Below are 14,561 nucleotides of genomic sequence, written 5' to 3' on the forward strand. Positions count from 1 at the left end.
TTTACTTTTTTCATACATGTATACATTTTTTTCTTTGTTGATAAAAAATGAATGATTTAATTCATTTATTATTGATTGAGTAATTAATTAATTCATATGTGTTCACTAACAATAGTAATGCAATGTATAGTAGAATACACAGATAGCATTGGTCTGGAGGGAGCATGGCGGGGACTGTATTATTGGGAGTTAGCCAGTAGGCAATTTTTTAAGTAGAGAAAAAAAAACATGAGATAAAATGGGTAGACAGAAGAAGCCAAACAGGCCTAATTTGGGTATGTATTCCTATAATACTTTTTTTTATTTATGATATACTACTTATTGTTTAATTTGACGTAAGTTTTAGATTGTCTTACCTCCTGTCCCATCAGACACTGCCCTTGCAATCGCTAGATGGCATATTCATTCTGAAATTGTGTTTCACTGTATTTTAATCAATTTTATGTTTTTAAGTTTTCTAAAGAGCTGTTTATGAAATACTCTCTTACACTGAAATAGATATTGACGAATGTGAACGTGACTTGGATAATTGCAACAAGACTGAATTCAACTGTGTGAACATACCGAGTAACTTCTCATGCGTATGCAAGGATGATACAACAGAAATCAATGGAGTTTGTCAAGGTAGGAAAATACTTTCCTAATGATAATAATTATAATAATAGTAATAATAATTAAAAAAATAAAAGTAATAATAATGATAATAATAATGATAATGATAAAAATAATAATGATGATGATGATAATTATAATAACAATAACAATTTAGAGGTATAAAAAAACAGAATATAAGTACTTTCTACATGTATATCTTTTCTATTCCCAGGCAGCCTCCCCAACTCTCATTCAAGTCATATTTTCTTTATCATGCAAAAATGTCATTCTTCTTCTTATTGACTTGTTTGTAATTTTGTATTATTTAGGTATCTGAAATTCCAAATAAAACAATAATAATACTAATTTTTGAATCTGTAATATTTTTATTGCTTTTATGAAATAGGTGCATTGACGCTGTCATTCAACGTTCGTTTTTCATTTATCAACGGGCTTGGCGTTGTTACCTACCCAGAGACAATTGACTCCCTAGAAAAACAGCAGAAATTGGCACAAGATGTAAGTTTCTTGGAAAGGCGTCATTTCACAAAGCTTTAAATCTGGCTAAAATTCATGTGCTTACATGAGAGTTTGAAAGAATATTATTTTTGGCAATTTGTTTTGGCCGTTTCTGGTGTGTGAAATACATTCATCAATGCTTTCTGCAAGTCTCGAAGATCAGAATAATACATATTTTTAAAATCAAATTACTCACTCTTTGTTACTTTTAAGGTCTTGCGTTACCTCAACACGTCATCAGAACTAAGTGAAGACACGTTGCAGGCTGTATCTGTGCAAAACTACAGCTTGGCAGGAAGTTTTCTTCTGATTTCCTTCCGGGTTGACCTAAAATCTGACTCGTCACTGACTGAATCTGATCTGGAGAATATTTTCATGGAACTTCTTCCAAGCTCACGACTTATTGAACCAAACCATAAAGTTATGCCCGAGGGTAGGTATTTCAAAAATGTTTGTTACGTAGAACTCTCAGCCCTACTTTGATAATGATTTTAAGCTTTAAAATCATTCAATAAATTGTATTGATTATATTGTTTTGTATTTTGCCTCAGTGTGTAATTTTGTTGTTAGTTGATTTGAAATGAAATAAAGAGGGACGAGAAGAGCGAGTCATAGATCAACAAAGCACAATTAATGCTATATTATACCAGTCTCTTTATCTTATCACTAACATGTTTATTGTCTTACACATTTTTTTTTTTGTCTTCTTTTTTTTTTTTTTTTTCCCCCTTCTCCTATTTTCTTATTTCTATTTCCTTCCATATTTTTATTCCTGTTTCTTTTTCTTTGTCTTATTCTTTTGTCTACTAATCGTCATACTCTTCCTTCTCTTCACTTCTCCTTTATCATCATCATCGTCATCATCATCATCTTTGTTATCATAATCACCACCACAATTATCATCATCACCGTCATCATCATAATCACCACCACCATTATCATCAACACCATCACCACAACCATTATCATCATCATCACCATCATCAACAACATCTACATCATGGTACTAACTTTACCTTCTCCTTCTTTTACAGATATCAACGAATGTGAGCTATCTACGGGTGTGTGTGGTAACGGTAACTGTACAAATACAGACGGTAGCTATTTTTGTACCTGTTCTGTGGGGTTCCAACCCGGAAACGGGGATGCTTCTTGCGTAGGTGGGTAAAAGAGTTTCCAGATATGGATCTTTATTATACAAACCATGAATACCCCCCTAGAATAAAGCGACAACATAAATATTGAAATAATCTGAATCATATTGTCCATAACGGTGGAATACTCGTAAAATACTTAGCCATAAATCAATTTCACTCTCAGCATGTTAGGTTTGCCTATTAATTGTAGAGTGTGTTGATCATTGATAAATTCTACTATTAATACATCATTGCAGTCGAGTCTTTTCCTAGTTATGGCAGAAAGTATTGTCAGTCAAATGTTCATGTAAATTAATAATATTGGAATATATACTTTGCTTGTATAAATTTTGAGATGTGCCAACGGCACTATGTCGTTATCACCCTAGCTTTAGCCCAGCTGCCGTCCCCAAAGCTCTCCTTTTTACACTCTTGTTTCGTTTTCCTTTTTTAAATACTTTTACCCTTTCTATTTTCTCCTGGCCATTCTCCTCTTTTCACTCCTTGAAATATCTTAATGGCGACCCCCTGGTCCACCCCCCCCCATGATAGTACCGGTCTGACCATAATGCTTCCAACCATATCAACCCTATCCAGTGGCGTACCTAGGATTTTTAACAGGGGGGGCAAAACCGTCCGCCAAAAAATTTGACCAGCAAAAAAAAAAAAAAAAAGGTCTTCAATCACAAATGAAGGATTTCGTACCAGAAAAAAATTTGACATACAAAAAAAAAAAAAAAGGTCTTCAATCACAAATGAAGGATTTCGTACCAGAAAAAAATTTGACAAGCAAAAAAAAAAAAAAAGTTTCAAGCTCGTCAGGGGGGCAATAAAGGTCTTCAAGCTCGTCAGGGGGGGGCAAAAAAGGTCTTTCAAGCTCGTCAGGGGGGCAGGGATACGTCCTTTGCATGGGTTGTGGCTCGTCAGGGGGGGCAGACTGCCCCCTCTGCCCCCCCCCCCCCCCCCCCGTAGGTACGCTAGTGACCCTATCGTTAACCACTATTCATGATAGGATGTATAGTATAGCTGTACTGGAAATACTTTCACTTCTGCTCCTACTACTACTCAAGGCTTGTCCTCACTTTTCAATTAATGGTACAATAATTTCCTTTTGTTTTTGTTTTAGACATCAATGAGTGTCTCGGGAATCATGAATGCAACCAAACTTGTATCAACTCTCCGGGGAATTACTCGTGTTTTTGCAATCCTGGATTTGAGCTGAATGATGATGGTTTTACATGCAGTGGTATGTCATTCACGTCACAAGATCCGTTGCGATCCGATTTTTAAAGATATTGGAATAACAATTTATATAAACATTCCAACTTAAGCGATCAAAGTTCCCAAAGGTGGTTTAAATACTACAATTGGAAGCCCAGTCTGCTTCATGAAAATGCCAACAAAGCAAGGTTCCTGCGATATGAGCAATATGATTTATCTTCTCATTAAACCATTGATACTATTTGAGTGAATTTTCAAGTTTAAAAACTTTTTTTGTGAAACCATATCGCCCTTAAATTGGTTTATCATTCTTCCAAGTAAGAATACTAAACACTTTGATTATAAATTGAATGATGGAAATCCATCTATTTTGAAAAGAAAATTTTTTATTGTTTTCTTTCTTTTCTTAGATACTAATGAATGTAATGCAACAGACGCGTGTAGTAATGGGAACTGTACAAATACATATGGAAGCTACTATTGCACTTGTGATGACGGTTTCACTGGAACTGGAAATGATTCTTGTATAGGTAATGATTTTCATTGTAAGAAATACTAAATGTATTACTACTTTTTTATTAGTAGTACTACTTATACTACAACTACTCCTTCTACTATTACTATAAGACTGCCACTGGTTGTAAAAGTACTGTACGATTTACATGCTATTTTAAACTTGTTCTGTCTACTTCTCTTTCACCTTCCTCTTCAAGTCTTATTTCTTCGTCTTTTTGTTCTCGTTTGTTTTTGTTATTTGTTTTGTTTTTCTTCATCTTTTTTTCTTTTTCTTATTCCTCTTTTTTTTCTTATTCTCCCTTTTCATCCTCTTTTTCTCCTTCTTCTTCCTCTTCTTCTCCTTTTTCCTTTACTTCTTTACTTCTTTTTCTTCTTCTTTTTCTTCTTCTTCTTCTTTGTTCTTCTTCTTTTTCTTCTTCTTCTTTTTCTTTTACTCGTTTTTTTTCCCTGCCAAATGACCTTATTCCGCATTGCTCACTCATGTCCCTTCCTGTTCGACTCTAACGATCTCATGTTTCCATTTTTACGCATGTAGAAATCGATGAGTGTGAATCTGATCCTTGTCAAAATGGAGCGACCTGTACAGATGGGATCAACATGTATAGCTGTACCTGCGCACTTGGTTATACTGGAACTAATTGCTCAATTGGTAATTTGACCAAAAATAAGTAGTAGGGTAATCTTGAGATCAGTTTGAGGTACAAGAGTTTTGGGGATCTCACCTTCTTCATATGAATTAAAATAATGATGTGGTAATAATTAAGAGTACCTTTCTTCCAAGCCAGATATACTTTCTTGATTTGCAATCAGGAGTATGATCAAGCACCTCCATATGTTTCAAAAAGAAAACTAGGTCAACATGAAATTCATTGCTTTGATGTAAGTATATTATGATTATATGTTAGAGATAACTCTGATATATATTATGTGAGAGGGGCCAAGTTTAATGAAGACCAGTGCATTGTAGTTATTGATATTTTTGCATCAAAATGATTGCACTTTTGTATTGGAAAATAGCTTAGAATACTTAGAAAACTTAAGATATTAACGTCAATGATGAATAAGTTCATTAGATTATTTGAGAGTTAAATCTGGGTATGTAGTGTACCATTGAATATGCTACTGCATAATTATAAATGTAATATTCAGTTTTTATTATTAAATATCTCGGAATTACCCTATCCATCGACTCCAAATGGTCAACCCATATCTCACTGATCTGCAAGAAAGCTACCCAATAGCTAGGCTTTGTCAGGCATAATACAAGGTTTCTGCCCCAGTCATTCAGAGAGGCAGCATACAAGTCCCTTATACGCCCTCACTTAGAGTACTGCTGCAGTGTTTGGGATCCTCACTCTATCATGGATACACAGAATTTGGAAAGAATCCAAAGGCAAGCGGCTTGCTTTGTTTTAGCTGATTACTGTAGAACCAGCAGTGTAACTAGCATGCTCACCAAGCTGAAGTGGCCTAGCCTGTCTTCTCGACGCACTGTAAGCAGATTCGGCATGGTGTATAGGATTGTGAATGACCTTGCTGCAATACCCCAAGAAAAATTCTTTTCCTTAAGCACCACTGTCACTAGGAAAAATCACAACAAGTGTTTCCAGACATATCGTCCAGGAGGCAATATTGACAAATTTGCCTTTGCCCAACGATCTGTACCTGAATGGAATAAACTCCCTCTTCAAATAGTTAATGCAGTTTCGCTTGATAGCTTCCAAAAGCTCCTGCAAAATCACCTTGAAAATATCCCTCACTCCTCGTAACGTGCGTCCAAGTCTAATTTCATCTTCGAGATAGGCTGCAGAGCCCTTTGAAGATTACAACAGATGATGATGATGATTATTATTGTTGTTGTTTTGTAGTTACAAAATGACATATTGCGATTTCTATTCTTTTGTTTAAAGAAATAACCACGTCCACCACCACCACAGAGGGCCCACCACCTACAACTACCATACAACCCAGCACAACTATTACAGAATATACTAGTCCTACTGTTTTAACTACTTCTGATTCTACCACTCTTCAAACAACGATGGCTTCAACTGGTATGTTCAGAAGAAAAATAAAACTAGTGTCAACACATTTTGTATTTATGTTTCTCCCCATAAAAAGTAAACATGTCTACTCGGATATAAACGTCAATGATCAATAATTTTATCAGATTATTTGAGAGTTAAATCAGGGTATGAAGTGTACCATTGAATATGCTACTGCATAATTATAAATGTTATATTCAATTATTATTATCAATACCATTATTATTGTTGTTGTTGTTTTGTAGTAACAAAATGACATCTTGTGATTTCTATATTTTTTTAAAGAAATAACCATGCCCACAACCACCACCACAGAGGGCCCACCACCTACAACTACCATACAACCCAGCACAACTAGTACAGAATATACTAGTCCTACTGTTTTAACTACTTCTGATTCTACCACTCTTCAAACAACGATGGCTTCAACTGGTATGTTTAGAAGAAAAATGAAACTAGTGTCAACACATTTTGTATTTATGTTTCTGCCCATAAAAAGTAATAATGTCTACTCGGATATACATGTAAACGTCAATGATCAATAATTTCATCAGATTATTTGAGAGTTAAATCAGGGTATGAAGTGCACCATTGAATATGCTACTGCATAATTATAAAATGTTATATTCAATTATTATTATCAATACTATTATTATTGTTGTTTTGTAGTTACAAAATGACATCTTGTGATTTCTATATTTTTTTAAAGAAATAACCATGCCCACAACCACCACCACAGAGGGCCCACCACCTGCAACTACCATACAACCCAGCACAACTATTACAGAATATACTAGTCCTACTGTTTTAACTACTTCTGATTCTACCACTCTTCAAACAACGATGGCTTCAACTGGTATGTTCAGAAGAAAAATAAAACTAGTGTCAACACATTTTGTATTTATGTTTCTCCCCATAAAAAGTAAACATGTCTACTTGGATATAAACGTCAATGATCAATAATTTCATCAGATTATTTGAGAGTTAAATCAGGGTATGAAGTGCACCATTGAATATGCTACTGCATAATTATAAAATGTTATATTCAATTATTATTATCAATACTATTATTATTGTTGTTTTGTAGTTACAAAATGATATCTTGTGATTTCTATATTTTTTAAAGAAATAACCATGCCCACAACCACCACCACAGAGGGCCCACCACCTACAACTACCATACAACCCAGCACAACTATTACAGAATATACTAGTCCTACTGTTTTAACTACTTCTGATTCTACCACTCTTCAAACAACGATGGCTTCAACTGGTATGTTTAGAAGAAAAATGAAACTAGTGTCAACACATTTTGTATTTATGTTTCTGCCCATAAAAAGTAATAATGTCTACTCGGATATACATGTAAACGTCAATGATCAATAATTTCATCAGATTATTTGAGAGTTAAATCAGGGTATGAAGTGCACCATTGAATATGCTACTGCATAATTATAAAATGTTATATTCAATTATTATTATCAATACTATTATTATTGTTGTTTTGTAGTTACAAAATGACATCTTGTGATTTCTATATTTTTTTAAAGAAATAACCATGCCCACAACCACCACCACAGAGGGCCCACCACCTACAACTACCATACAACCCAGCACAACTAGTACAGAATATACTAGTCCTACTGTTTTAACTACTTCTGATTCTACCACTCTTCAAACAACGATGGCTTCAACTGGTATGTTTAGAAGAAAAATGAAACTAGTGTCAACACATTTTGTATTTATGTTTCTGCCCATAAAAAGTAAACATGTTTACTCGGATATAAACGTCAATGATTAATAATTTCATCAGATTATTTGAGAGTTAAATCCAAGTATGAAGTGCATTATTGAATATGCTACTGCATTATTATAAATGTTATATTCAATTATTATTATTAGTAGTATTATTGTTGTTGTTTTGTAGTTACAAAATGACATCTTGTGATTTCTATTTTTTTTTAGAAATAACCACGCCCACAACCACCACCACAGAGGGCCCACCACCTACAACTACCATACAACCCAGCCCAACTGTAACAGAATATACTAGTCCTACTGTTTTAACTACTTCTGATTCTACCACTCATCCAACAACGATCACTTCAACTGGTATGTTCAGAAGGAAAATCAATTAAGAAATCTAATTTCAACACATTTTGTATTTATGTTTCTGCCCATAAAAAGTTAAAATGTCTACTCGGATATAAACGTCAATGATCAATAATTCAATGAAATTATTTTGGAGTTAAAGTCCAGGTAATATATAATGCACCATTGAATAGGCTATTGCGAGAATAAATACAAATCGAACATGAAATAGCCGTTTCTCAACTTTTATTGCCTCTGGGGGATTTTCCCAGAATCATTAAAATGACATTTACAATATGTTAACAAGTACACAGTTTCTAAAAAAATTTCATCAAGCCACAATCAACCAGATTTTAAGGGGGAAACCGGGTTACGTGACCTCCCAGAAGGAAGAGATCCAACGGATCCCAGGACAGGTATTTCCTGGGGTGTAGATTCCCCTCTTTTCATATATCATCTATTCAATACAAGATTATCTCATGTGTGTGAAATGAAATTGGGGGAGAGGCTTCAGGACCTGAACGTGAATTCTTGGAAGGGGAACCTGCCGGAAGACATCCAGCCGGTCTTCCAAACCAGGAGACTTTGGAAAGTTGGGTTCCCCTCTCCCGATTTTCTTGACATAATTAGTATACAGTGCCTCCCCCTGCTGTGCCCCCATTGCCGTTGCCTGGCTGTAACCAAGGGCGCTGTGTGACGGCGCCGCACAGTGGGCCAGAATGAGTTGAAAGTGCGCCAAAATTACATTCCGTGTTATATTTTTACTTTAACATGTTGATTAAGTGTAATTTTGGGCGTAGAATCGACTGAACATAATTTAAAGCCGATATGACGTCACTTAGATACCAAATTTTGATTGGCTACTTAAAACCTATCTGCGAAAAGACAAATTACGCTAACCAATGAGCAATATATAAACGTTGTGTTATGTGTTACTTTAAGATTGACCAGAGTGAATGTTGGTTTATGCTTCTCACATGCCTAAAAAGTGTGTATGAGATCCTGAAAATAATTTTATGGCATCGAAATGATCATTAGGTCATTTAAAGATACTTTAAAATATTAACCGTGCTTTATCAAGCGGCGTAGACTTGGGTAAAACGCAGAGTATATAACACCACGAATGTTTTACTATGAGGAGAGTTTTTGGCTGAAATTATTCTACAAGTAACTTTTATCTCTGGAAGAGGGCTGGTTGTCCTAATATGCGTTGTCAACCTTTATTTTGTTTGCATTAAGCCCGGAATTCATGTCATTTTCATGGAATGGAAGGGGAATCGTCCTCGCCGTGCAAAAATGAACACCCCACACGGTACGCTGCGATGGCTGCGCGGTATGAAAATGACCGTTTTTTAACAGGTTTTGGGGGTGTTGTGTCAAGTAAAATCGGCTGTAACATGAAAACGGGCAAAAACGGGCAGCTAAATTTGGTATCGACTTAAAGCTTAGACATCTAGCAAAATGATGATGATAGAATTTAAACGGAAATCTACGGAAATCCAAACGTTTCTAATGTAAATGCAAAAAACATGGATTTTCAGCCTATTTCGAGGAATAATTATCCTATAAACCTCTTGAAAATGTGTCTTTTATCTAATTTGAACCCTTTCACACGAAAAAAGAATATATCTGGATTATGTGGGTGCCATTTCATATTCCTACATGAAAAACCTCCTGTGAAATGGCTTGTTTCTCAACTAAGTTGTCATATACGCGGCATTTCCCAAAAGTGTCACATTTTACGATTTGAGGTAGGAAATTAACAACCTTTATGCAAATTCCGGAAAGAAATATTTTGCTGAAGTATTCTTCAAAGTGTTGTCTTTCAGCTGGGCATGACAAAAAGTAAAAATCTGAAATTTCCCAAAATGACTTTTGGCGCACTTTTGTTTCGCCCCGGCCCACTGTGCGCCGGCCATGCCATGCCCAGCCAATCACAGACCTGTTGCTGGGGCGTGTCTTTGGAGAATTCCCGCGGAATCGCAGGGACGCGCTTTGTTTTCGCGGGCCGTGTATGGCTTGCCAATAATTGGTTTCCTGTCTTCTCTCGCAAACTATCTTATTCGCTTATTCGAATAATCTTATTACATGATATTATATTTTATTACAATTATTATTGCGGGTCATGGGAATGATTTTTGTTACTGAGAGTGCTGATGTAAATTTTACAAGCAGAGCAAAAAAAAAGGGGGGGGGGGTTGTCACCCCAAATGAGGGTGATGAATTTGATGAAGAAAGGTTTTACTTCAAAATGACGGTCATTTTGGTTACAATTCTCCATTTTGTCACACCTTTCAGAATTCCAGGGGGGTGCTGCCTATGGAGAATAATACATGCAGCAAGCCCCCCCCCCCCCTCCTTCCCCCCGGAAATCTTGTGGGTGCTTCAGCACCCCCGCTTCCCAGGGCAATGGATTATTAGTATTAATGTTCTTTCTTCTTCTCCTCCTCCTTCCTCTTCTATTATTATTATTATTATTATATGATATTTCTTGTAACAAAATCTAATTCGGCTTGCAATTCCTATTTTATTTCTAAAGACATGACTACGCCCACTGCTGCCACCGCCACAGAGGGCCCACCACCTACAACTACCATACAACCCAGCACAATTATTACAGAAGATACTAGTCCTACTGATTTAACTACTTCTGATTCTACCACTCTTCCAACAACGATCACTTCAACTGGTATGTTCATTGGTAAAACCAATTAAGAAATCTAATTTCATATCCTTTTGTATTTTATATTTATGCCCGTAAAAAGTATTTTAAAAAATGTCTGCTGAGATGTAAATGTCAATGATCAATGATTCAATAAAATCATTTTGGAGTTAAAGTCCGGGTAATGTATAGTGCCCCTTTGAGGATGCCACGTAATATTGATACTCTTTTATTTCCATTGTCCACAACTTGATGTTCTGTTGGTATATTAAACAGCAACCGGACTTCTTCCAGAAATCTAGGGTTATTGTTCTATATTCTATCAAATGGGTCATCTTCTCATTGTTCACTTCTCTTTCTAATTCAAGACCTTCCGTAAGATATGAGCTGTTCCAAGCAAGCTTGCCTTCTGTATCGTTTCAAAGGACACCTCGACTCCTAGAACAGCCAGAAAGCTTCTGTGTCTTGTTGTCACTGTTCCTAAGGCTCAGATGACTATTGGTACCACCTTCGTCTTCACCTTCCATATCCTTCTCAGCTCCCATGCCAGATCGTTATACTTCTGTATCTTTTCCTCCTCTTTACGCCAAGCTCTGCAGTCTCCCGGAATCGCAATATCTATGATGAGACATTCCTTTTCCTTCTTCTTTAAGAGAACGATGTATGGTCGTCTAGCTTCAATGACCTTGTCTGTCTGGATATTAAAATCCCATAAAAGTTTTACATCGTCGTTCTCTACTACAGGCTCTGCCCGATGTTCGTACCATTTTTCCGCATGAGGTAAATGATACTTCTTGGCCAGACCCCAATGAACTGCAGCTGCTACTCTGTCGTGCCTTCCTTTGTACTCTGTCTGTGCCATTTTGCTGCATTCACTCACCAGATGAGACACCGTTTCGTCTTTGTCATGACACATTCTACATGAGGGAGATGTATGCTCCTTTTCAACTTTGGCTCTTCGGTAATTTGTTCTAATTGCTTGGTCCTGAGCAGCAACTAGCATACTTTCCGTCTCCTTCTTTAAACTTCCTCGTTTCAGCCACTGCCAACTCTCTGGTCCAGCAAACTCCTCTGTCTGTCTTAAATGCTGCCCGTGCATCACCTTCTCTTTCCATCCTTCCAGTCTCATTTTCCTTTGATCAGCCTTCAGCTGTTTCGCTGTCACATCCTTTCCTTTCCTCATCGACTCTTTGACTGCCGCCATGATGCTATCCATCTGGCCTTCAATATAGCAGTATAGGCTTTGTTCCTCATATCTTACAGTCTCCTCTATTCCAGCCAGACCACGTCCTCCCTTCTCTCTTGACACATAAAGTCTATCTACATCAGACTTTGGGTGAAACATCATGCATAGTTAGCAAATTCCTTGTCTTCCTGTCCAGGGTTTCGAGTTCAAGCTTGTTCCATTCAACTATGCCAGCAGCATATCTCACTAGGGCTACTGCCCAAGTGTTAACAGCCTTCACCATGTTTCCAGCATTTAGTTTGGATTTGAGCACCTTCCGAATTCTCCTGATATACTCTGCCTCAATCTTCTTCTTCATTTCTGGATGTTTCAACTGATCTGCCTCTAATATTCCGAGATATTTATAGCTACCACCGTCTTCGATTGATCTGATCTCTTCTCCGTTTGGCATCTGGCATATTGATACTCTATTATTATTATTATTGTTATTATTATTGATAGCATTATTATTATTATTATTATTGATATTATTATTGTTACAAATTTACAATAGTTAAAAGGTACTGAAATCATACAATCTGATTGGCTGATAGTAATTTTTTTTTTTCGGGCCGGATGAGCGCGGGGCGTGGCGTTCGTCATCCGTCCACAATTTCAAAATGCTTCTTTGCCATTTCAATTCTGTTTGCTTTATATGATAGCACTAGGTGCGGGATTCAAAACTTCTACACAGAATTTTGAAACTAATTAAATATGCTGATTTATGTGCATTTTTCAGATTTCACAAAAAATGTTTTTTCTTCTTTATTTGTTGACCGATTTTGATTTATTTTCCTCTATCTGGTAGAGCTGCATGAGGTTCACCAAACTTATACACAAAATTTCGAAATTTTGTCTAGAAAATTATTTATGCTAATTTATGCAAAATTTATTCATAAATCACAAAAAAATGTTTTTTCTTCTTCATTTGTTGATCAATTTCAATTTTGTTTGCTTTATATGACAGCTCGAGGTGGTGATACAAAATTTCAACACAGAATTTTGAAACTCATTAAATATGCTAATTAATTCATTTATTTTCAAAACTCACAAAAAATACTTATTTATTTGTTGAATTTTGATTATTTTTTTCCATCCGAGAGCTACATGAGGTTCACCAAGGGTTTACATAGAAATTTTGACTAGAAAATTATTTATGCTTAATTTATATGAAATTTATTCATAGATCACAAAAAATGCTTCTATGTCATTTCTTCATCAATTTCAATTCTATATCCTCAATTTATGTCACCAACATAATTCACTACATCGTCAACTGGGCTGAAATTAAAATTGTGTTAAATTTCGTTGCGAGATGCCGGATGAGCTCCACATCATTGATGTGCTAGTTTCATTTGTTATAACAAGTCTTTATGAATCAGGACCCGGAATTAAAATGAAATACGAATAAGAAATGAAGCGAACTACTGTCAACAAATTTTGTATTTGATATTCTATTACCTCAATAAATGTCCTGAATTTAAATTCATTTATTTATCTAAGTAACCAGTGCACCGGAACTCATTCCACCGCGGTGGCATGAGTTCTACTCTCTTACAGTATATAACATTTTTAGCTCATTATTATTATTGTTACAAATTTACAATAATAGTTAAAAGCTACTGAAATCATACAATCTGATTGGCTGATAGTAATGTTTAGCTCATCCGGCCCAAAGGGCCTGATGAGCTTGTGGCGTGGCGTCCGTCATCCGTCCACAATTTCAAAATGCTTCTTCGCCATTTCAAGTCCGATTTCAATTCTGTTTGCTTTATATGATAGCACTAGGTGCGGGATTCAAATCTTCTACACAGAATTTTGAAACTAATTAAATATGCTAATTTATGCGCATTTTTCAGATTTCACAAAAAATGCTTCTTCTTCTTTATTTTTTGACCGATTTTAAATTTTTTGCTTCCATCTGGTAGAGGTTCATGAGGTTCACCAAACTTTTACACCAAATTTTGAAATTTTGACTAGAACAATTTTTACGTTAATTTATACGAAATTAATTTATGCATATTTTTAAAAATTCACATAAAATGCTTCTTCTTTTTTTTTGTTGACCGATTTTGATTTTTTTTTCTTCCATCTGGTAGAGCTTTATGAGGTTCTCCAAACTTGTACACAGAATTCTTAAATTTGGAGTAGAAAATTATTTATGCTAATTTATGTGAAATTCATAAATCACAGAAAATGCCTCTTCTTTATTTTGTTGACTGAATTTCAAAATGCTTCTTCATCATTTCAAGTCTGATTTCAATTCTGTTTGCTTTCAATGATAGCATTAGATGGGGGATTCAAAACTTCTACACAGAATTTTGAAACTCATTAAATATGCTAATTTATGTGTATTTTTAAAAATTTGCATAAAATGCTTCTTCTTCTTTAATTGTTGACCGATTTTGATTTCAGTAGAAAATTATGATAATTTATGCAAAATTTATTCATAAATCACAGAAAATGCCTGTTCTTTATTTGTTGACTGATTTTGATTTTTTTTTTCTTCCATCTTGTTCACCAAACTTTTTTTTTTTTTTTATTGTTTTTGC

General features: G+C 35.4%; 1 protein-coding gene across 4 annotated transcripts in view; it reads left to right on the forward strand.

The window, feature by feature from the left end:
- Positions 1-14,561, forward strand: part of LOC129268565 (fibrillin-2-like) — a 115,666-nt gene that overhangs the window by 91,108 nt on the left and 9,997 nt on the right. For all 4 annotated transcript variants that reach the window (XM_064104933.1, XM_064104934.1, XM_064104935.1 and 1 more), the window contains 14 exons: positions 499-624; positions 1,001-1,113; positions 1,327-1,546; positions 2,148-2,273; positions 3,376-3,495; positions 3,881-4,000; positions 4,522-4,635; positions 5,897-6,040; positions 6,317-6,463; positions 6,741-6,887; positions 7,158-7,304; positions 7,582-7,728; positions 7,997-8,143; positions 10,662-10,811. In XM_064104933.1, the coding sequence (XP_063961003.1) occupies positions 499-624; positions 1,001-1,113; positions 1,327-1,546; positions 2,148-2,273; positions 3,376-3,495; positions 3,881-4,000; positions 4,522-4,635; positions 5,897-6,040; positions 6,317-6,463; positions 6,741-6,887; positions 7,158-7,304; positions 7,582-7,728; positions 7,997-8,143; positions 10,662-10,811 (1,968 nt within the window). The remainder of the gene's footprint in view (positions 1-498; positions 625-1,000; positions 1,114-1,326; positions 1,547-2,147; positions 2,274-3,375; positions 3,496-3,880; positions 4,001-4,521; positions 4,636-5,896; positions 6,041-6,316; positions 6,464-6,740; positions 6,888-7,157; positions 7,305-7,581; positions 7,729-7,996; positions 8,144-10,661; positions 10,812-14,561) is intronic.

Source organism: Lytechinus pictus, chromosome 9, assembly GCF_037042905.1.
Source record: "Lytechinus pictus isolate F3 Inbred chromosome 9, Lp3.0, whole genome shotgun sequence".
Taxonomy (NCBI): Eukaryota; Metazoa; Echinodermata; class Echinoidea; order Temnopleuroida; family Toxopneustidae; genus Lytechinus; species Lytechinus pictus.